Genomic DNA, 24,496 nt, shown 5'->3' with positions numbered 1-24,496 from the left:
TGTTGTCCTTAGCATAAAATTTATTCGCTCTTCAGCATATGCTCTGGCTCTTCTACCCGTCTGTTGAGTCAAAAACTAAAGCTGGAATAAGAATTTGTCAGACACAGAAAAGCAAAAAAAAAAAAAAAAAAAAATCTTCTTTTCCACTGCTGAAAAGACTACGCCTTGACCCAATCTGAATTTCGAATGAAGTTTTGGGTCAGTTCTGTTCTTCACATTAGACAATTTCTCATGCTTAAACAACCACTGAAAATTTGCCTGAAGTTTTGTCCCAAGCAGTAGTCCTCTGACCGAAGAATTTGCTTATTAGGGATGGGTAACAATATGCTCAAGTCTAGATTAAAGTCTTGCTAAAACTGCATATGGACTCTTGTTAAATATTGTATATTCAAGTAAATCGACGTCACAGATGCTCTGTCAGACTTCCATGGGTAACCGTAAGTTTTAAATCAAAACCATCATGTCCTCTATTTATCTATAGAAGTTCTAAACCCTGGTCTGCTAGATGATACAACAATGAACTCTGACACCTGAGACAGGTATGCAAAGAAAATATTTCCAAAGTCTTAGCCAGATGAGAACAATAGATAAGCATCTTGGCAGATGCCCTACTGCTGTTTGAGCCAAAATCCCTGCTCAGAAGTGCTTCTTCAGCTTTACACACAGGTGCTTTCTAAACTCCAACATATTAACTCAGTACCAACACAGCAGAAAACACCATGTGTCAGGAGCAAAGATACCATTTTACTGTTATTACTTTCTTCTCCAAAGAGTCTGTTTAGCAGAACAGGGGCCTTTTTGCAACCAGCATTTCTGCTCTGAAGACTCCCAGTCTGACATCTCTCCCTGACCACAGCACCCCTGAAACTTTCCTTGCCAGCACTGTCTCCCATGGTATCCTCTCTGTCACAGCAAAGCATATGCAAGTGGGTATCCCTTCAGTTCTTGAGAGAAAATTGGACAGCAGGAATCTGTCTTTTGTTCTCAAAAAAAAAAAAAAAAAAAAAATCAACATTACGACTCCCAGCTCCACAGTTGTTAAATATATTTAGGACAGTAGTTCCCAAATAAGGAGCTGAGCTATTGATAGGCTGCAAAATCTAGCAATAACTCCTCTTTGTTTTCACCTACAAGCACACAGTAAGATGCTAAAAACTCATATATGCTTCCTAACAAACTTCTCCCTGCTGCTCCCCATCAGGGATACATAGAGGTCTCCTGTGCTTCAGGTATGCCCTTGAATCGCGCATGGCAGCGATGAGTGCCAGAAGAACGGGCATACCTCCAGTGTGCTCAGCATTCAGTGATTGCACATTAGGAAGAGAATTGACAGTCATAACACAATGTATAAGTAACCTGAATCTGTAATAACAAACCATACAAGTAATTATTCAAGAATATGCAATTCAAGTAAGTATTTTGCCTCAAGCAGCTACCAGTTTCCTGGCTTTTCCTCTCCCAGCACCCACAGAATGGTCAAGTCCTCAGAAGAACTCTTCTGGGGGAGTTTTCCACCCAAACTTTTTAAAAGTGAACCCTACTGCTTGGGGAAGATAGAAGCAAAACAATCACCGTATTCAAGAGATGCAGGTCTACATCAACAACAACGAACCCCCAGCCTTCTCCTGCATTCATGCCAAACTGTATTTTCCTCAAGCTCATACATGCATGACCTTGCAGGCTGTTAGTTACTCCATACTCTACCCAGCTGCAGCCCACGCAGAGGCTGGACTCTCAGCCGAGTTTCTCAGTACAAGCTGCAGCCACTGTCACTCACCTGCCAGACCTGCTCCACTTCTGCTGCCTGAAACCTGGCTAAACACTGCCACACCTTCAACGTGGGCACTGGATGCAAACTACTGCCCTACTTCCTTGATCCTCCCTTCCTGCCCAGCTCACCTTTTTATTTTTATAATGCCGGAAAATAGAGTCTGCAGGCCAAAGTCCAAGTCTAGATGAGCTCCGTTTTGCAAAGTTTGAGGGAATCTGGATATGCTGTGGCCCTGTGTCAGAGCAATAAGCCTATTATACAGGTAGCTTTGTTATGGGCTATAATGTGTAACACAAGAAAGGTAGTTCATACTGCTTGGGATGGTTTAGGACTACCCTAAAACCAATTCTAAACACCAGCAGTAACATTGCCCAGAGTATCCACAGGAGATATTCTGTTGCAGGCAATTATATCTGCCAATTGCCCAACTCACTTTTGAGACTGTCAGGTTCCTCACATAGAGGCATAACGCCAAGCACTGCTCTGAAATGACACACGAGTCTCTTTAGACAGGCCGAACTTCCAGAAATGTGTTCCCCCCTACCCCCCTTAATCATTAATCCTAAAGCTATTTTCCATTTCTTCTCCCTCTGCTAACACTTTTAACACCTAGCATACCTTTGTCCTATTTCAAGAGGCAAGAGCTAACAGCAAATATATTAGAAAAACTTCTGAGTTTGTACTTAAAAATATCTAACCAAAGCCCTGAGTTACAACCATCACTCTATTCAAATAAATACAACAGAAGGACGAACACCAGTCATTACTGTGCATGCACAATATAAATATTGATTAAGCCTGATAAATTTCTTTTGAGGTAGATATATACAGTACAAAATATATTAAGAGTCAAACACAAACATCATACTCACTTCACCTTCTTGCCTTGTCCTCCAGTCCTGCAGGAAACCTTGCAAACATATTATTTCTGCCTCATCAGCATTCAAACCAGGTTCTTCCAAGTTCTGAGCTCTAAGACAATTTACAGCTAAAAGACCACTGAAACCAAACCCATACATTTAACACTGTTGTGGAGTCTCAGTTGGGCCCATGAGAAAAAGTAGGTTAACACAAAACTCGGCTAAGGAAAATCCAGGTATTTTAAATAATTTTGCAAACAAGATAGTGCTGTTCAAAACAGGTTCCAACAGTTTCATCAACAAGAAAAAAGATACCAAAAAAAAAAAAACCTTCTGCTGGGGTTTTCAAAGGAAGTTTTAAACTAGAAATTTGAGCTGTAGTTCCCAAAAACTGATTTTCATGACTTGCCCCCCGCCACTGAAACACAAGAGGAAAGGAGAAAGACAGCTTGAGAGACAGACACTCCCCCACCCCCAACTCCCTTAGAAAAAGGATTCCGTTAAAAATTCAAGGAACTCTAATGACAACCATGCAACAAACAGATAAATCAGATTACAGTCTGCTCAGAACTCAGCCAAGGTTTACAGGGAAGGTTTGCAAACCTTTAGATAAACTTGCCCTGAGTTCAGAGTTTGTGACAAGCAAGCAAAGAGGTTTTGGATTTTTCTGGCCTGTCAGACCATGATGGCAGACACAAGATATGATAACAAAATAAATAATAAATCTGGAGATTCACTTTTCTTTTGAATAAAAGATCTATAAGGACAATCCATTCTATTATAAATAACTTAGATATTAATACAAATTCATAATCACTGAATAATTAGTGCACAGTAGCTTTAGGAAGATGATTGAGCAGAGAAATATCTGCTTATCAGTCACTTTTGTGTTAGTTTTTTTTTTTTAAACCAAAGATAAATCAGACTGTAGGACTGCTATCAGCTAGTGTGACTCTTGTCGTGCTTGTGTGACTATTGCTTACTTTGTCACAACCAGGTGCAGGCTGGGGAATTTTCTCCCCCATAGCTGTGGTGCTCTGACAACACGCACAACTTTTGGGTCCGATTTCAGAATTCACTGTCACACTGCAAGTCAGAGATTCAATATTTGGGTTTTGAGTAGCCCCGTCAGCTCCAGTTCTTTGAACACCAAGCAAACTCCCACAACCTCCTTCCAGAGAAAGGCTGTCCGGGTGAGAGACTTTGGAGAAAGAAAACTTGATGGATGGAAAAAACAAGTGACCAGCAAGCGAAAGAGAAAGGTTGCGCTGTGGTTTCTCAAATCTCTCAACAGGAATTCAGACTTATGAGTTATAATCCTCATAATTTGAAGACTGAAATATTCTCCAAATTAATGCCAGAAGAAACACACTTAAAATGGTTGCAATTAATGTATTAAAATAAAATAAAGAGGTCCAGAAGAAGAGTTTGGAGTCCGAAGAGGCAGAGCGTGCCAAGCCTTCGCCTCTCAGGCCCAAAGGACAGTTCGGATATTCAACACAGTGAAACAGCTTCCCCCTGAACAACGGCAATATTGTTTCTTCAAGTCAGTCAGAGGTAGTGTCTGAAACAGCGTAATGAATACAGTAGCAGCCTCCAGCTGCGCCCAGCTACGCCTGAGGTGGCCCAAGAACGATACCGACTCGGCCGGCCTGGTCACACTGCTGCTCAGGGATGGGCAGCCATCCTCGGTTCGAGCCCTGGCGTTGAGCAATAAGCCGGATGCGCGCACGAGGGGACGGTGAGTCCAGTCACCAGGGAGACGCGCGCCGTCACCGGGCACGTCTGCTCGAGGCCAGCCTCTTGTTTGCAGGCAGACACCGGGCCGGACTGCAGCAGATGTGTGCATGACTTAGTCAAACACGCAGCCACAGACACGCCACAGCACTCAGACAGCACCTTCTGTTCCACTCAGATCCACACATCACGGGGAGAAGGGACCCGCCTGTATGCGATGTTTAATTTCCACTAGAAAACTTTTTTTAAAATAAAGAGAGATTACAATAGGTTTCACTTAATAAATAAAACATTTAGCATAGTTTGAAGATGTCCACGGAGGAGCACAAGTGGGACGCAGCAATCAGGATTTAGTTGCAGATTCATCCTCTTCTAAAAGGAGGTCGTTTAATGCAATCACTGTAGCAGCAAAGTCAACTAGCTCCACAAAGTCTGATGTAATTATGTTAACACCCATAACACCTGGCTTCTGTGCTTTCACCCAATTCAAGATCATGGGCAGGTTCCTGAAGAAATCGAAATAAAGAGAATTAAACCTTTTAAGAGACGTTTCTCTATACATACTCTACTTATTTCAAATACAACATGCTGTTTACAAATTATGTTATTATCTCACATTTGTGATCAGGTCCTGACTGCCACCTGAAATGCAACCAGCTGATGAGAAGAGTGCTTAACATAGCATGCAGTCATTAGGTATCAAATAGAAATATTGGTCAGTCATCAATCCAAACTACCATGCATACAAAACAACATTTGGGAACTCTATATTCACTGAGCAGACTGTGCTTCAGGATTTAATGCTGCACTACGATTTCCTCCATCCTGGTTTGTTTTTACCCAAGTACATGTTGAACTGAAAGCTTAATTTCACAGCAGACTTCAGTGCAGCACAAAGCAAGGCTGTATCTGGCCCAAAATGTTCCCCTGTCCACTCCCCCTTAGGGTGGGCAGGAACGACTTTTTTGGGGGCAGCACACTGCATTTCTACCAAACTTCTCTCGGCGTCCAGACCCCATCCAGAGCAACAGGATCAGGGAAACCAAACCCAGAATCGAGCCCTCAGCTCTTTAGAGGTTCAACATCCCTCCATACAGCACTGTAACCAGAGAAAGGTGAGGTGTATCAGGAATTGAGTTAAACAGAAATTCTACCGTGGGGAGAAATTTCAAGTAATTTCTTGGACAGAGTGCAAGCCAGGAGTCTGCACGAGCTTTTTTGCACTCCAACATGCAAACACCAGGGTTTTCAGCGCAGTTAGAGACAAATGACTAAATATATTAGAATTATTTAAATTAGTGCCATAATATGCATACAAAATTATATGAGAAGATGGTAGGCAAGCAAATAAGCTAACAGGATGGGGAAGAAAAAACAAACAAAAAGTCCTAAGAACACCCCACAGCTCTTGTTCCAGGAAAAAAAAAAATCTTGTCAAGAACCAAAAGAAGAGAGAACTTGAGTGAAGGCACAATTACTGTCCCTGTCAAGGGATACACCAGACCTTAGCCAGCTAAGTGTGAATGTTGCACATTTCTCCTTTACTAAGAGCTCAAGAACACTTAAATATTCATATTCAGGAGAAAATTACCACATGAAAAGGCAGACATCTACAGAGAACTGCAAAGACAGATTTACACATACAAATCAGCTAGCATGTGTAAATGTGTGCCAGCAATCATGCTTTAGCAAACAGCAGCACCTATTTTAAATTTTCATAGTTTACTTTCAAACGAGTGGTAACGACGGGGCTGAGGGAAAGGGATGGAGCAAAGGCAGGCTTCCAGCCTACCAGTGGCTTACAGCCCAGATCCACACCTGGAGTCACTTGAAACAAAACTGCTTGCCCATTCCATGAAATTAGATAATCCTTTCCTAGTTTAAAAATTGAAATTCAGTACGATCTTTTCTTTAATCACGAGACAACAGTACATTTAATATACAGTATGCAGACATAAGTTACATCTGTGCTTTCTGTTAAGTATACATATTTACATTTGTGCAACTTGTGACAGCAAATGCCTTAAAGTCTTAAAGCACCTGAGCACCATCTAGTGTCTAATGCTGACCACACAGATGTGGGCAAAGCACAAGCCAGAGTGGAGACCTGAATATATTGTGGCAAACATCATTTGGATTTAATTATCTTTTGCTAGATTAATGTCTGTAAACAGGAAGGAGACTGAAAACTCGATGATTTATACTTCACCTAGAATTTCCTTACTTTCATCAACAGCTTTTGTGACTGTAAAAACACACCACTTGCTATTTTTAGAAAGGATTTTTAAGAAATTAAGTTATATTGCCTTTGGCTTCAAAATAATAATACTGTAATTACTTCTCAAGTGACCAATGATTCCCCCAAAGGGAATATGAACTGGCTGCTGAAGATGTGTGTTTATTTCACTGCTTAATATTAAGCTCAGTTGCTGATCAGATTAGACCAGTTGTGACCACCTATGCAAGTGTAATTTAGAACTTAATATCGTTATGGCAAGATAAACTGTTAGTGACATCAAAACAGGCAATATTAAACAGTGAGCCAGGAGACCAGATCCTACCAGATCCTACCTAACAGGAGACTGTTACAGTTCTGGCAATTTTTAGCAAACAGGCTACAAGGTGATAATGCCATAAAATAAAGGCACATGGAGCCTAGCCTGGTCAGGCTGTTAGCGCTATTAGAAATCGCTGGCACCCTGCGCTACTCAAAGCAAAACCCTCTTCTAATGATCTTACTCACAGGCAAATTAATTGTACAACAGTCAGTGGTATAGAAAAAGTCAAATTGTTAATCTAATTTTTTGTAAAAAAACCCCAAGATAAAATGCTGACCCAGGTCATACATCTTTGGCCATTACCGAAATTACTGAGACAGATTTGTATGCAAAACTGAGCCCAAAAATAGGCAATTTTCCTCTGTGGCACAAGCTTTCCCCCCCCTAAATTCAAGTTCAGCCAACTTGGAATGAATTATTGGTTTGAAACAACAGGTCCAGCCCATGTTTTATGAAATCACATCACATTCAGAAAGAGCTCCAATTATCAGGAAACACACTTATAGTTACATACATACCCTGTTATTTTATTATTTTCAATAATTCTTTATTTGTAATGACTGCAAATATCTCTCACAAGCAACAGTAATGAAGCAAAACTGGATGCTTTCATCAAGTCTTACTTCTAAGCGAACATTTCAGTTTCTTGCTTACTCAGTGCTTCTTTCAACATGAAACGTGGTTAAGTAAAGAACTGAGAAATCAAGGCAAGTCCTTACCTATGAACAAGTGTGTTCTTCAGACCACGAATTAGATGCCGTGCAATAGTTTTCACTCGAGGCGTGAGAATTGCTTGAGAAACATGAAAAGTCCCATAACGACTTCGTTCCTCAAGAGTGGTCTCCAGGAACTGTAATAGTTTGTGAACATTGGTTGTATTAGCCCATGGTGCCGGCATTTTATTCCCTGGCCACAGGAAGGGGTATTCCTGATACAAAGGGTAGTGGTAGAATATGAGAACCTAACAGAACAAAGAAAAAGGAGGAAAAAAAAAATTCACAACTATGTTATTTATATTTAAACAGGTTGTTGCATTGGTTTATGTTTTTGCAGTACTGCTGCAGCTAGCATAGCAGTGAAAAGAGGACTGAGCAAAAAGAAGTTGCTCCTGAGTCATGAGTGTCAGTAAATTTGTTGCACTATTGCCAACAAAGGAGATGGAGATCATTTTGGTTAGCTATGAGGACAGGATTGCTTCAGGCTTTAAGGGTTATCAGTTTAAAATGAAAAAGTTGCCAGGAATATACTGAAATGTCATTCAAAGAATTCAGCTTAAAAGCATTTCAAAGTACTGTCAGAGAATATTACATCTGTACTTGAAGTTAAGGATTTTAGCAGTCTTGCCTTCTTCTGCGTAACTCCTATTAAGTGGCTAAAGCATACCGGGCTGACTGGCAAAACAGCATTCCACTCGCACTTACTGCATGAGATGCCAAAGTCAGTCTTGCTGTCAGCAAAATCTTCTCTAAATCAAAAGTCAGTATTTTATGCCTTGTAAGGTCGTTCTCTATAAGAGGATAGCACAAAGATGCAACACTTTTTATTAACACCCAAACTCACAAATGATTCATTTTGTACCCTAGCACTGCCAGCACCAGTTCAGAGGAATTCCTCAAAGCCTCATGTATTTTAGAGTTTAAGAATTACGTGCCATTGCTGAAGCCCTGTTCCCAGTTTGTGTGTATGCATGGGAGCAGTTAGAGAAGAGGAATTTAATCTTGCCACTATACATTTGGATGACTACAAAGGAGCTAAGAAATTCTGTACTATACCTTAGTCATGTTGAAGCTTATATGCTTCAGACTGGCCAAAAAGACAACAGTTTATCAAATCCTCACCAACACAAGTCAGCACAACATGCTCTTCCAGAAGAGAAAACCATTTGTAAGGAGCAGAAGGCCCTGAGGATATATCATTTAATTATTTAACAAACATGCTTGGGAGCAGGACACAGTCTAGCCACACCATGGATGGAGGGGCTACACAGCTGCACATAAATGGAGGGAAACACACACACTACATAAAGGAGGCCCTAGAGGGCTTTAAATTGACTGTCAGCAGCGTCCTTGGTCCAATACCTCTAAGTGCGAACCACACCCAGCTTCTCTATTTACACCTTAACCTTTTGGGTTTGAAAAACATTACACATTCTTTCCCTACCTGGTGTTTCTTCTCCCACATGTACTGTAATGTCACATATTCTACACATTCAATGGAGCAGAGTTTGGATCCAAATGTTGAGCGGATCCTGTTGATCAAGAAGTAGTGATGGCTGTCATCCATGGCGTAGAAGTGATTGAAATCCAAGAAGATTACTTCCTTGGGGTGCTGCTCAAGAAAGGTGTTAATCTCCTTCAGCCCATCCCATACTTTGATGCCAAACAAGCCATGTATGAAGTAAATCTCTTGTCCTATTTCCCCAGGTTTGGAAGATACACGAAGATCAAAGTAGCGGATCCCACCTTCCAACTGCTCTTTGAAAGTCAGATTTTGAGTCACTGACCATTTCTTCATGATCTTTTTAACCAAAGAAATTCTGGCCAAACGTTTGATGGCTGTGGCTTGGTCTGGTCCCACAGGAGATTTCTCATCAACCCAATAGCTGAAAGAATCATGTGACCCTAAAAACAAAAGTCAAGAATATTTGATTTTAGAAAACTGACTCCCCCAAAACATATTTACCTATGCACCCTGTAAACTGAAAGAAGTCCTACATGCATGGCAGGGTCACAGAAGAGTAATGCTCAAATTGAGTCTTTCAGACTATCCTTTACACCTTAGTTTTCCCTAACTGTACAACAAAAGCTATGCTTAAGGTTCTCGGTTTGATCTGTTTTCTTGTGTGAGCTCCTAATTTCAATGTACTCTGAAAATGATGAACATAAGACAAACATCAGTGGTAATGGGAAACTTCCTTCTAACCTTCCTTCATTAACAAACTATCAATCTTTGTCCAAAGCTTTCCCAGAGGCTGGTACATCACTGATTTGAGATGAGACTCCAGCTTCACTGAAAGAACCTGAGGCTTTATTTTCATTCTACCTGGTAAATCCAGTTGTGACCTAATACACCAAAGTTCTTGGAACAGATACCTTTATTCATTTGATGGACAGAGGGATCTGTACATGCACATGCCTTACCAGCATATCTCACTTTAGCCCCAAGATGGTAAATAAATTATTAGTAGTTTGAAGAGTGGGCAACAACTTAGAGGTGGAACAACTGAGTACACCACCAGTTACTGTGTGGTTAGATACCAAGCTCACGTTAAACAAGTTCATGAACATGTCTTTTACCTGGCAGTGCCTTTGAGTGACCACAGGTACGGTGAATATAAAATTCACCGAAAAAGACAACCATCAAAATCGCCAGTCCCTGCCAAAATAATGCATGTCTGACAAAGCTCCTGTAACACAACCTGTACCTTGGCAGAGAAACTGCATCTCCTGTATAAAATTTGTGCTTACTAGAAAAAACCTCCAACTGAAAATTCAGCAGTAAATGGAAACAAAACTGAGAAATAACAAAACTCCTTCAAAATAACAGCTTCAGAGTCAACGAAGTATCCCTAGCTTAGCCAAGTCAATAACAGAAGAAAGAGTAACAGGGCAGTGTATCTCAGTTCACACTGTACCAGAGCAGCATAAAGCAAAGATGGGCAGAAGCTGATCTACCACAGGCTGAGGTTTACCAGGGATTTCTAACCATTTACACCAGGCACCAGCATTCTGGCCAAGAAGCGGCAACCGCTCCAGGCATGACTTCCCTGTGAAGCCCCAGCCAGGAAAAACACTACAGGAGCTGTACCAGCCCTGCTTCCCTTTTTTCTTCAGGACAGCAGATGAGAGGTTCCCCATTGAGCCAAACCCCACCCTCCTCTTGCACACCCACTTTGCTGAAGTACAGGGAAAGCATCTTCATCCCCAGTCCTTTTTCAGTGACCCTGCACCACGCTGCCAGTATCTGCATTTTCCCTTCCTGCATGCCCCAGGGTTCTTGTCCCTGCTTCTGGGACTATACGTTTCTAGAATTTCCTCCTCTACCTCAGTCTGCAACTCTGTTAAAAAGAAAATCCTAATTTGTCATTTCCAATTTTAAGGCAACATTTGAGGCATCCACAGCCTCCTTCACCCAAACCTTTTATTTATGTACCAGTGCTCACTTGAAGACTGATGCATTTCCTGTGATGCAAGGTCAGAGCTATAAACAAGATTATGATCTCAATTGGATTTTCTTGTCAGGATTTTTTAATCCAGATGGAGGTACAGACCGTGCGCAAACCAAACATCAGTTCACAACAACCTTAAATGCACTTTCTCCATGAATTTCAACTAGTTCAGAAGTCCTGAAAAGGAACCGTGAAGGTTAGTTTTCAGGCTTTACAAATGAACACTAAAAACTAATTCTACTAAACTCTTCATGAATTCTTCACAGTTTTTGTAAAAATGTGCCTCTTATGTGGCTTTCCATTCAGTCTTCTAGAAACAAGTGACAAGTAACAAAAAAGCCATTTTTAAAAGATGTCAGCTTAAGAAGCTATTTAGTACCTGTCACAGTAAACTACATCAAAAAGTAGCTGTCAGTTTTGGAGTGACATCTAGATTTTTTTCCCACCTCCAAATGTGTAATCCCAAACAAAATACAGGATCAAACATCTAGTGAAGACATTTCAGAAGAAGCCATGTAAGGCCTGGCTCATACGGCAAGCTGCAACTCACAGATGTTTGAGTTTCATACACCTCCCCATACGGCAGAATGAGCCTTTCAAGCTTCTACAATATTTGGAAAGGAGACTTCAATCTCAGGCTTGTCTTCTGCCTCTGAATGAGTCACTCTGCACAAGGAAGTCATTGGGTTTTTTTTGGTTTGTTGTGGGTTTGGTGTTTTTTTTTGTGTGGGTGTTGGTTTGTTTCGTTTTGGTTTTTTATTTGTTTGGGTTTTTTTTAAGTTCTCAATTCTATCCATTTTAATTTCTTACCCTATTTAGGTCACTGTAGAAAATTGTTTAACATGCTAGAATAAGGCCATAATAAACATTTACTTTTCATTTTAGCTAAGACTGTGCAGCAGCCTCTAGAGACCTGTCTACAGAAGTCACTTGCACCATTATGTTCCCTCAGACAGCGTCACTGGTAAATCTGACTTACGAAGGAATGACAATTTTATCTGGCATCAAATATATTGTTGTCAACCCAGAGTTGTCTAACCAAATCTGAGCCAAGAAACAGCTTATTTTCCTGAGTCCAATCACATACTTTACAGCTACAAAATCTTCCTTTGCAGATTGCCACATACAAGGCACATTTAAGGACACAAAGAGCAAATTTCTCCTTGCACTATCACAAACCAAATTCTATTTCTAGCTTGAGAAAGCAACAAGAAAGAAAACAAGCCATAAGCACATTGCAACTTTTTCAACACATACTTTAAGAACTGCGCTCCTTAACAGGGCAGCTATTTGAGAAACTGAACTATATATGACATGCTTCTATAGTTAGAGAAGATTCTTAAAACTCCTTCCCTGTGGCTCTGCTTAAAAGCAAATTGGACTTCTCATTTACAATGAGGTCAACATGTATACCTAGATATAACCAAGAAGAACGTGAACTGGAGCATCTAAAAAATAAGCTCTCCTTTTCACAGTTAGTAGAAGACCACCTCCTAAGAAAGACAGGGGAGCACCATCAATACTGAGGCTGGAAAGACACAGAAGTAGTTCAATTGGATTTTTAGTGGTCATTCACAGAAGGCCAGCCACCAACTGTGAGAAATATCTAGGTCAAACCTGGACTCGGAATATTTTTACTCCAGTAAGAGAGAAAAGCAAACTGAAAACCTGAAGCAACAGCACTGGGTATTTGTCGGGCTGAGAGGTAAGAGCTAGGTGAGGATCCACGTCATCCACTAGGCCCTCCTTTAATTTAAGATCACTGTGTTAAGTTACCAGCTCAGCCACTGGCTTTTAATTTAGCTTAGCTGTGATGTTAAGCTACATGCTAAGCTGATCGCATCATGATGTCAAAATAATCCCTGCTGTCCTTTGCTCTACCCCTAAACTCCATGAAAGGCCTAGCCATTCTGTAGCCATGGCATGGGCCAGGCTGATGCAGCATGATTTCTCCTGAAAAAGTATAATCTAAACCAATCCAAACCTGTACAGTTTCAAAGACAAAAGCCTACACCAGAAGCATAGAGCAGACCAGCCCCATCTTGTTAGCAGCTCAGTGTTAATGCTGCTAGGTCTAACACAAGGATGTGTGAAGATACTCAGATGCTGTAACGTTGTACAGTAACAGCAACGGGGCTGGCAGTTACTGAACAGAGCAAAAATCACAAAACTCTCATAGCGACATACACAGAAAAGTCCTTTCCATGTATAAGAAATCCTTTATGGTCTGTGTTCCCCCCGCCCCAAAATGGTGTGCATCTCTCCAAATTATACTGACCACTTTTTCAGGAAAGTTAAAAAAGCTCAAGAAGTCTCATCAGCAAAACATTTCAGATGACACCTGACATCTTAAAAATAAGTAATACCCTGTATTGATTCAATAAATCCATTCCTTAAACTTGTTGATTGTGAACAAAGCAACTAACAAACCCAGGTATTTATAACTTCCATCTCACAGACTGAGAAATCAAAAGGCACAGAAAAGTCAAGAAACTTAGCCTGCATTGTCCTTTAAGCGAACAGAGGCCAGACCGCAGTCTGAACTGCCTCAAGGGCATGTTCTTGCACATGCAGCACGCTTCTTGAGTCACTGTACGTGACAGATTAGCATTCAGATTGCAAACCTTACCGAGCTGCTCCAGTGACATGGCATCAATCTGGTGCTCAGCCCTTCCCGAAACCAAGCTAGGCACAGGAAATAAAACAAAGATGATGATTTGCCAATTGCTTCCAATAGGCCAAAGATGCATAGCATGAAGCAGCAAGCATTAAATTTAAGCATGAAAGTCTGCCCATTCAGAGAAAAAAAATTAGGGGACTGCTAATCAGCTGGCTGCTCTTACAGAGTAACAGATAATGGCTGCTCTATTTTGGTTTAATTTCTTTCATCTGACAAAGACTGGAAGCTTCAAGGAAAGTAGTCACATCCCATCAGATGCCCAGATATTTAACAATCAAAGACTATGATATGGTTAAAATAGTATTAAAGAGAGGTATCTTCCAGACGCCAGATTGTTAAAATGATGGATAGTCCTCTTAATTTCATCCCAGCAAGTGCAACTGTGGATTAATTTTTATTCATATCTTTAAACCCCTTTTTATTCTCCTTACACTAATTTCTCAAGTTAATTGTATGTTAAATAGATAGCTTCTCAATTCAATTTGTATGTTAAATAGATTGTATTTCACTGTTCAGGATGACTTTTTTGTTGAAGCCTTTGTGCTAATTGTTAGAAAGCAGTCTTTTATCATCACATCTGCAGCAAAGTCTAACTTTCCAGTGTGTCTATTTGTCATGCTACTTAGTCACAGACAGTCAACTTAACCCATGGTGTAGCTCAAACAAATGACACTAATCAACAGAATGTTATTAAGCCTTGAATTTCAACAATTACTAGCTATATCACTTTGTATTATCTTTTGTTTCCACATCAGTACTTTCTCCATATACAGTTGCAGCACCAGGATAGGAATCAGCATCATCTCCCCAACCCCAGTGTCCTTTCACAAGCTTGTAAATTTACCTTCAAGGGATGTTAAAAATATGAATACATGGCATGCAAAGTGCAATGATCTTCCAACTGATACTTGGGCACTTCCAATTACTTGAAAACAAGACAAGAACTCCTATTTTTTCAGATATAAGCATGCCTACAGTTACATCACTAGTCTCCCTCGTTGCAAGGCTGTGGGCTAGTCAGACGCAGCAGTTAAAGACACTTTCAGGAAAAATCTGTCTAACCAAGAAACAAGAATGAAAACAGAAAAGCAGGAGAGTGCACTCTCAGTAAGTTTTAATTAAATCAGACTAATTTGTTTTGATCTTCACATTAATGGAATATTAACATGATGAAAAAATGCAAGCCAACATCTTCTGTTATGTTAAACATTTGTAAGAAGCAAGGCCAATATACTGTACCAACCCTCTAAAAGCATTAAAGGGTCATTTATGGACAAAGAATCACCCTAGCTGTAGCGATGCCAAACTTCTTAGAGCAAGCTTTGCTCATTACACAAAGTACATTCCCCATATATTACAAAACACCACACATGACATAGCATAGCAAGCATTACATAGCCAAGACATCTAGAAGCACAGCAATCAAGTTCCAAAAACACAGGATGCAAGTGATAGCAAGCTAAGGCTGTCCCACAAATGTTCTTCTAAACCAAGTGTTCTGTGTGTGCCAGAACTGAGGGAAAAATGGGATAAACAAGAGTGCCTCACAAAGCCCAGAAGTCCTCAGGATTCAGGTCATTAACAATCCAGATTTTCTAATCAAAAGATTAACATCTTAAAAGCTCTTCACTAATGAAAAGCAAATTGAATAGTTCATATTAACTGGTCCAGCAAAAGGAGGTGAGGCAGGAATAACATCCTATTGATAATTAATTATCTAAAACTATTGAGATGAGTATTTATATTTTAATAGAATCCTAAAAGAATCCTTTAGGTATTCTTAATGCAGTCTCATTAGGGAGGACAAAGCCTAGTACAGACCAAATCCTCTTAGGAAAACTTCCTCTCCCTATCAAAGAGTTACCCTGATTTCCCCCCACTGCCCGTTTCAGGGAGGGAGGTGGAGGGGGGGAATAAAAGGGGTACAAAGAGAAAGCAACTGCTTAAAACTGTCTTGGACACAATATCATATGGTAGTTTGCTTTTCTTTCCAGCCAGGAGAAATCCATTTGGCCCCGGCTGGAGTTATTGCCATTAATTTTTTTTTGTGATTTAGCAATGACTTCCCATTTATCAGCAACCTCAGCTGCCTGCACCAGGAAAGCAGAAAGTGGCAGTACTTTTCTACCATTTCAAAGCCCGAATGGATCCACCCGGTCTGAAAAGAAAAGAACTTCAGTTTAGAGTCCTATATTACTCTTTTGTGACCACTCAGAAACATGTGGACTGAGGGCTCATTCTCTTCTGAGAAGGCTCTAGGGAATTTTTTTTCTTATTTTCATTATACATTACTTTTCCCTCTTTTTTACATCTTTTCTGGAAGAGCAGGCAAACTGGAACTTTCACACAACACGGAAGGAGAGCAACAACCGTTTATATCAATATTATGATTGTTTTTCTCTGAAGTAAAACTTAAGCATGTTCTGTACTTATTTACCAGGCAGTGAAGTCACTCTCTAGGGCACACAGATTTTAATAAAAAAAAAGGAAGAAAGTTTTTCCTGATGAAAAAATGAAGATCTTCATATGATGTCTTAAGAAAACTTTGTGGCATTTCCAGAACAAGTCAGTTCTGGCTAAACAGACGACAGTGGTCCTTTAAAAATGAGAAACCATAAGATCTGAGGCTGGCTTTTCAGTGGAACTCCTGCACAGACCCAGTACAGTTACTTCACTATCTGCCACACCAGTTCTTCACATAGGGGTGTTTAAAGGGAATACTTTGTTACTTGGGAATAGTGGAACAACTGCCATTAGATATTCTCATCTGTATAGCGGTGCAGATAGTTTAATAGCCTCTCCCTAACAAGAGTTGAGATTTACTGCTACAATGAAGTAGAGGACCATGGTAAGAAAATAACTTGTCCTTTTAGGAAAAGTTCATCCTGAAAATTCTGCATTTACGAATCATAGAATCGTTTATGTTGGAAAAGACCTTTAAGATCGAGTTCAACCGTAAACTTAACACTGCAAGTCCACCAAATCATATCCAACATCACCATACTTATGCAGATGTTTTCTTCTAATGGTTATTACCTCATTGATTGGTAGATGCCACTTAAATTGTGATGGAAAATAAAGCTTGGTGAATCAGGACATTAACCTTTATATTTCCTCCCTTTGAGCTTTAACCCAACAGATGGCCAGTTTTGCTGATTGAATGATTCTTTTAATTAGGACTCCAAAGGACTACTGTTTGGGAGGAGGATGCTGTCTCAAGCTCACCACTGCTTCTCCCCTCAGGAGCCACGTCCATTGTGCACAGCAGCCATGAACAAAGCAACAAGAAAACTGCAGCATAATCAAGTTCAGCAGCTTGCCTCAGGGTCATGCAGGCAAAGGAAAAAATCAAATCTAATGAGATGCTAGTGGCCAGTTCTTAACTGGACAGGGCTGCTTCTTTTAAGAACCATTTCAGTTCTCCTTGGTCAACTGAAAGGCAAGCAGCCCACCGGACTTTTGGTGAACAGTCGTACTGTCAGGACAGCAGAACTTGCCGGAGCTGGTGGGTGGGAAGAGATGAGCAGGAGATGCCCAGGGCCCCACCAGCTCCAGGCGTTCCCCGCATGCCTGACATGTGAGCACAGCAAGCACCCAGCAGTCACCCGCGGCGACTTGTCATCACAGGAAACGCACCCTCCAGACTCTGTACCCTCCTTTAGGCTCAACTACGGGCTTGGCTGGTAGGGCTGCTCCTCATTAAGACTGCCTGCTAGATGTATTTGTAAAGCTCTGTTTTCCAGGGTTGATCATTTTGTAGGACTTCGATCATTTAGATCAAAACCATTAGGTTTCTGCCTCAGGCTTTTGGGGCAAAGGGTGGAAACAGTAGCATGTTTAGTACCAAAAGTTTCAGCTACAGTCATACTGACATTACCATGAACAAACTATGAAAAGTTATTCAATTAAAAGTTAATTAAAAAGTGTGTGTGTTGTGGCGGGGGGGGGGAATAGAGCAGCTTCACAAGTGCTGTAGTTTAGAGCAGAAGACCAACATTTACTATTTTAGAAGGCCAGCGACATGTCTCTCCTCAGAGATCAGTGAAAAACAAATTAAAGACGTTTCAACAACTATTTCAGCTCTCCAATATAGCCTTATTTTAGCCATATTTGAGCCAAGATTATTTTCTCTGATTTAAAAAATGCTTCTGGAACTGTAAAACTCAGTTCTTCCATCAGCTTTAGCTACCTATAACCCAGAATTCCATGGACAAATCTCCATCAGTTGTCCAGCCTGATGCAGGCAGGAACAGCACCAGCTGCTCTGCATTGCTTAGAAATGAGATTCTGGCCATCTTTCTACATACCTTCAGAGGACAAGATAGTACCTAAGATGATGACAGAAAAGGCTCTGTGCACGACCAGAAGCCATGACTTGAAGAGCTGCCCTACCTCTCCTCAGAGATGCAGGCTGCCCTGCCTGCACACTCAACACCAGCAGGACACCCTGCCTAGCATTACATAGAGCTGTAGGCATACCAGTATCTGAAAAATTAACTTTTGGTGGCAAAAAATTCTTTAGTGTTTCAAATCAGACTCAGATGTACAAAATTTGACCTACACCACAGAAGCATTTATATTTCAAGATTAAAAAAAGAAAACTTACAATCTAGGACATGAACATTGGTGTTTTTTAATATCACATTTCAAAGTGCTGAACTAAAACATTTTACTTTTTCCAAATTTTCTATTTTTCAGCTTTCTTCTCTAGAGACTCAATTCAAATTGAACTTGTTCAGATTCAAATTAATTTGCTCCCAACTAAGCTGAATTCTTTCCTCAATAGCAGGTTCACTAAAGCTATGTGAAAGAAAATATAATCCCCCATGTTTTCTAAATACAGCCATCCTACCTCTTCTTTCGTGCCTACAACTGCAGCACTGTGACACACCAGGTGAACCACCATGCTCCCTCAGGACAGCCCCATGCTCCAGCACCCATCCAGGGTTTGTCCAACCACATGAACAGTTGTTTTGGGAAGCTTTTCTGGCGGGAACCACTTCTCCAAGAAAGTCCCCCCAAACCATTATCATCAACACAGAAAAGCTTTTCATCTGGTGAGCTTGCCAAATGCACTCATTTACGCTTGTAGGACCAAACAAGCACCAATGGAGGGGAAAGGGAGTCCTGGTCTTTTCTTTAGGTGATGGGAGATGGAAGGAATGCAGGAGGGAAGGCAGGTGACAGAAGAGGCATTTGACTAGCTTACTTGTATTATGAAATGGCACCTATAATTATTCTGGGTGCTCCTGCAAGAAGTAGCTTGCTTACCCTCCCATATACCACAGGATCCTTACCTAAGTAATCATAAATTTCCTCTAGAAGATAAGGGAAGAAAATCAGCACTGGGAAAAAACTCACAGCTAACTATCCTGACCAAAATGGGTGACCAATCCAGGAATACAGTTTGATCAAAAATAGCAAGTATGCTTACCAGTTATGTCATGGCTCTTAATTATTCAAAGGTGGAATAACCCAGACAGGATTAAGTAAATGCATTATTACCATGACCCAAAGGAAAACAGAACTGCCTACTCTTCTGCTCACCACATTCATCCAGTACCTTGGAGGCTGGACTAATAAAACACTCTATAAGAAAACACTGATCACTGGCAGTTAACATCTGCTAGATTGCTTTGCTGTCTCAAGACAACTGGCACAAGCTTATCATGATCTCAGAAAGTGGATCTAATTGAATCAGCTGTCCTAATACAAGTATTCATGTAAAAGCTCAATGAAACTGGAAAGTGGTGCTCTATCTTCAGAAGCAGAGAGACTTCTCAGACTCTAGCACCTAGTTAATTGTGATACTGCAAAAATTACTTAGAAAGGCAAGTAATCAAAATGAAACAGTACAAAGTGGACATGCCACAGTGCTATGAATTATCAGCATGCAAGTACAAGCAAGACACAGGTTAGGTTTCCCCAGCAAATTCATTAAATGGCCGATTTACTTCGAAAGCAGACTAATGCCGGCACTGCAGCTTTTGCTCATGTTCCATTTCTCGGGGGAAAAAAAGAAAACCAACAGATGCAGATTAAGAGATGATTAGGGAAAGTAATAAGTGTCACAGTTGTATGTGATTTCATAAAATAGTTTAAAGTAAAACAGCTTAGAATTAAACACATACTATAATATACATTACCCTGCCAAGGGTCACACTCACAATCAAAATGTTTAAGAGTTCATTTTTAAATCCACATTCAAAGAGGATTAGTCTGGATTATAATTAAGAGAAAACCCTCTAGAGTTTCACACAAGGTCACCATTTGAAGGTGGTTAATTTTGTTGACTATATTGTATGCATGTAAGTTGATGACATTTTAGTTATTTGATATTTTGCAATTTCTCATTGCAAAAGATTCCTTCTCTCATGACATTGCACAAGAAACCTCATCTCTTTTCCTTGGACTATGCTGGTTTAGAATTTAGTCTAGAGTTTTTCCAATAGAAACAACAGAAAAGCCTGAACTCTGAAACTGATCGCACCCAAGCCTTGGAGGATGACCCTGAATTTTTCAAAGTCTCTCCTCTGTTTTGAGCACAAAGTTAAATCAGCATGTAAACACCAAACTGGCATACCTCATGAAACACCCACCTTAAACATTATTTGTTACCAGTTGGTTCTAAAGATTGAGCAAATAATGACTTTCTCTGTCCTCAGGTAGCATGTTTCACACCATATTTAATAGCTCAGGGAATCAAAGAATAGCAAAGAATAGTCATAGCTACCTTTTTTAAAGCCAATGAAAACAAGCAGCTCTAAAAGAGCAACTGTTTGCATCAGATAAAGAAGCAGAACTCTATACAGGCAACCTTAGCTTCATACAAAAGGGTTATTAAGACTTTCCCACTTACAATACCATACGATGAATTAAATCTAAATAGTTTCTTTTCTGTGTATACTATCACTTGTTTCACTTTAAATTGCCCCATCATGCCAACATTTTGTCCCTTTAAAAAAAAAAGAAAGTAAAGTAGAATCTTTTATTTTTCAAATGCTGCATTTCTCCAAAGTGCAACTAGGTAAAAAAATCAAAACCAAACAACACACAACAGTTTCAGGTTTTTGAGTGTTTGCTTTATTTAAAAACAAGTTTTAAGGTTTCAACTGTTCCAACACCTTCACTAGAGTTACATCTCTGTTCCTACCTGCAAAGACTGACTGTGAGGGAAGGAGGGGAAAACAAAACAAAATCCAAAAAGCAGTTGAGTCCATCACTCCAGTGATGAAAACAAATCCGGACATGGACAAAAGCAGGCCACACCTGTCATATGCACATACAGGTATTAAGCATAGACAAAAATGCTTCTCATTTGAGCTGAAGCCTACCTTTCATCTCTCTTTTGAAGCTAGCATTGGCCTTCATTGCTATTCAGCACCTGTAAATAGATGCCTCAACTGCAACCTGTTTTGTACAATCCGTTCCTTGCACACTGCTAGTAACATCACCTTGGTTTCCAAAAAGGTTGCTTTGTCAAGCACCACATCAACAATTCACTTCAGCAAAACAATCATTGGACTAAAATAAAAAAAAAAATTCCCAAAACATCTAGCCAAAATGTCTTTTCCCTGCTTGTGGGTTGCATGAAGTACATGCAAGAAAGAGGTGGAAAAATACACCAACTTTGACCACAAATAAACATTTTCAAAGCAAGCGTTTTCAAAAAAACACTACTCAATTTAAAAGCGCCATGGCATTACTGAAACGACTCATTTCCTTGGTTCCTCTGCTACCAACATCACGCAACCAGTATTGTTGGACAGTGGCAATGCACCTAACACAACCTACATCATAACATTCTGCAAAGTTTCACAGCCCGTAAGTTGCTACAGCAACAAAGAATTGATTTATTACTGGTCACTAAAACAGAGAATGTTTTCTTTGCCAGAAGTTTCCAAATCTGCAGCTACTTGAATTTTATATGAACATTGGACTGCCCCCTTCCCTGTTCAAATGAACAGGGTTACATAAAAGGGTTTTGCTACTGTCGGGGGGCGGGTGGCAGTGGGAAGGGCATTACTTTTGATTAAAACAAGGCATTTGAACTGTTCCACTTCAGGTAACACTGCAGTGAGTGTTGTGGTACACCACAGGAGGTGCATAGCTCCTTCTCCACATGCTTCACATGTCCTTTGGTTATCTCTGCTGGCACAAAAAAGGAAGCTACGTTGTTTCTAGGAAAGTGTCTCCGCATGTCCTCTATATAACATGTACCCAAAGAGTTTTGACAAGTTAAGGCACTTCCGTGAAAATCAAGCTTGTACCACTAACATAAAATCATAGAATGGTTCAGGTTGGAAGGGACCTTAAAAATCATCTAGTTCCAACCCCCTATTGTGGGCAGGGACACGTTCCACTAGATCAGGTTGCTCAAAGCCCCATCCAGCCTGACCTTGAACACTTCCAGGGATGGGGCATCTACCACCTCTCTTGGCAAGCTGTTCCAGTGCCTCACCACCCTCATACGGAAGAATTTCTTCCTTATATCTAATCTAAATCTACCCTCTTTCTGTTTAAAGCCATTACCCCTTGTCCTATCACTACATGCCCTTGTAAAAAGTCCCTCTCCAGCTTTCTCGTAGGCCCCCTTCAGGTACTGGAAGGCTGCTATAAGGTCTCCCCGGAGCCTTCTCTTCTCCAGGCTGAACAACCCCAACTCTCAGCCTGTCTTCATAGGAGAGGTGCTCCAGCCCTCTGATCATCTTCGTGGCTCTCCTCTGGACTCACTCCAAGAGGTCCAGGTCCTTCTTATGTTGGGGGCCCCAGAGCTGAACACAGTACTCCAGGTGGAATCTCATCCAGTATCACAATGAGCTGCTACAGCAGCTGCCCCTAAAATCTTCCCTATTGACATCTACAAGCAATACTAGATTATTCTTTGCCATTTACAGATGGAAATTCAGCCTCATTCCTAAGTAACTTTAGGGTCATCTGTTGTCTTCCTCATTTGTCAGTTTATCTATCCGCAAACCAGAAGTGATGACACTTACACTTGCCAATTTATCAAAATAGAAGCTCTGCGCAGGAGCTAGGAGTTAGTTATTTTAAGTTCAACTGGAAAGGGAGAAAATTTTATAAGTAATTCCAGTGTTTTAGTGTCTTCCACGTAACATCATGCATTGCGATATTTCATAACCGTGCTGTACTCTTTTTCCCACTGACAAGGCAAACATAGGTTCTGCCATAAAAAACATTTCCATTTGATGAACCTCCAGTTGTTAGGGTCAACATAAACTAACTTTTCTGCCTATCTGCTTTTGCCTTGCTTAAACAACGTGAGAAACCTTAAAGAAGACCTCTAGAGGTCACAGCTACCTTTTTTAAAGCCAATGAAACAAGCAGGTCAACGGGTTAGAGGCCGAGAGCTGTATTTACAGAAGATTAAGCCCTCCTTCCTGCCCTGCGACGGACGGGGTTCACGCCAGCCCTTATTCACAGCCAGGTGCTCAGACCCAACCGGGCTCCGATGCCTGAAGACAGACTTTCCACACGTTTGCTACGGTTCAAGCAAACTCCCAACCTCCGGCTCCCCAGCACGGGCAAACACGTCAGGGCCAAGCCTACGGCGACAGCACCGCACACAACAGGACCCGGCCCAGACACCTGAAAGCACTTTACTACGGGGGGACACGCCGCCGCCGCCGCCGAACGGCGACTCCCCTCAGCGCCAGGCCCCGCCACACCAGGGGCCGCCCCGGCGGGCGCAGGCCCTGCCGGCGGGGACAGGCCCCGGCGGCTCCGGCACCCAAGCAGCCCCTCCCCGCCCCGCCGCCCTACCCGGGATGGCCAGGTTGGAGAGCGGGTAGGAGCGCAGCGCCGCCGGCAGCGAGCCCATCCAGTCCGCGTTGCTCTCCGCCATAGCCCCCGCGGCCCGCCGCCGCCGCCGACGGCCGCCCTCCCTCCCGGCCGGCGGCCCCATCCCCGGCCTGGGGAGCCGGGCCGGGCCGGGCCGCAGCGGCGAGGGACGGCGGGGTCGGGGCCGGCAACGGCTGCCCGCCCCCCTTATGTAACAGGTGCGGCTCGGCCGGGCGCGGCGCCGTCACAGCTGTCCGGCGGCCAGCCATTGGCTGCTCGCTGCTCGCCCCGCCCCCGCCCCGCCCCCGCCCCGCCCCGTCTGCGCGGTGGCTGACCGGCGCGGCGGCTGAGCGGCCTGGCCGCCGCTCCTGCGGGAGCCGCGGGCTGGGCTGCGGTTCCGCAGGCTGCGAGGCCTGGGAGACGGCGGGGCGTACCGCTGCTATGGAAGCAAGCGCTCCTGTGGCCGCGGGCTGGCACGCCCGGCGCTCCTCTCGGGAGGAGAGTTTGCAGGCGCGGACCCGGCCGGGCCAGAAAGCCCCGCGGGGGAAGAGAGACGGCGCTTTACTTTTCCATCAATAACCTGCTTTGCATACGCGTTACAGTATTTTGAGCTGTCACGCGGGATTATACGTCAAGCACAACGAACTGTGCGTTTCAGGCTTCCTCTGTAGTTGGCCCGGTGAGGCACGTGCCTTTTGACCCGCGGGGGTGGGCGTCCTGGTGTCATTGCGCGGGTCTGCCTGCGAGGGAGGAGGTAAAACCACCCCTCTGTCGCCCTGTCGCGGGGTGCCCTCGTCACAGTACATCTGCAACAACCGACGTCACCACCACCACCGTTTTTCTTCTCTTTCTGCACCACGCGACCGATGGCAGGGGCATAGTGCCTGACCAGGTCAGAGTAACAGCGTGCTCTGGGACTAG

At 42.2% G+C, this 24,496-nt stretch overlaps 1 protein-coding gene across 1 annotated transcript; it reads right to left on the bottom strand.

Moving 5' to 3' along the window:
* Positions 1-3,474: 3,474 nt before the first annotated feature.
* PLCXD2 (phosphatidylinositol specific phospholipase C X domain containing 2) lies at positions 3,475-23,724 on the bottom strand. Its single transcript, XM_075169046.1, has 4 exons — positions 23,558-23,724; positions 9,087-9,547; positions 7,646-7,887; positions 3,475-4,874 (listed from the first exon to the last, which is right to left on the bottom strand). Exons 1-4 carry the CDS (start codon positions 23,697-23,699, stop codon positions 4,712-4,714), a joined length of 1,008 nt encoding a protein of 335 aa, XP_075025147.1. The 5' UTR covers positions 23,700-23,724; the 3' UTR covers positions 3,475-4,711.
* Between the last annotated feature and the right edge of the window lie 772 nt (positions 23,725-24,496).

The sequence above is a fragment of the Calonectris borealis genome, chromosome 1 (genome assembly GCF_964195595.1).
Source record: "Calonectris borealis chromosome 1, bCalBor7.hap1.2, whole genome shotgun sequence".
Taxonomy (NCBI): Eukaryota; Metazoa; Chordata; class Aves; order Procellariiformes; family Procellariidae; genus Calonectris; species Calonectris borealis.
This window is presented reverse-complemented; position numbering and strand designations above follow the sequence as displayed.

Coding starts and splice junctions, on each gene's coding strand:
- PLCXD2 (XM_075169046.1), bottom strand. CDS start 23,699: ATGGGGCCGCCGGCCGGGAGGGAGGGCGGCCGTCGGCGGCGGCGGCGG. Junction 9,548..23,557: donor CTCCAACCTGGCCATCCCGG/GTAGGGCGGCGG, acceptor TTTTGTTTTTAG/GGTCACATGATTCTTTCAGC. Junction 4,875..7,645: donor AAGAACACACTTGTTCATAG/GTAAGGACTTGC, acceptor CGATTTCTTCAG/GAACCTGCCCATGATCTTGA.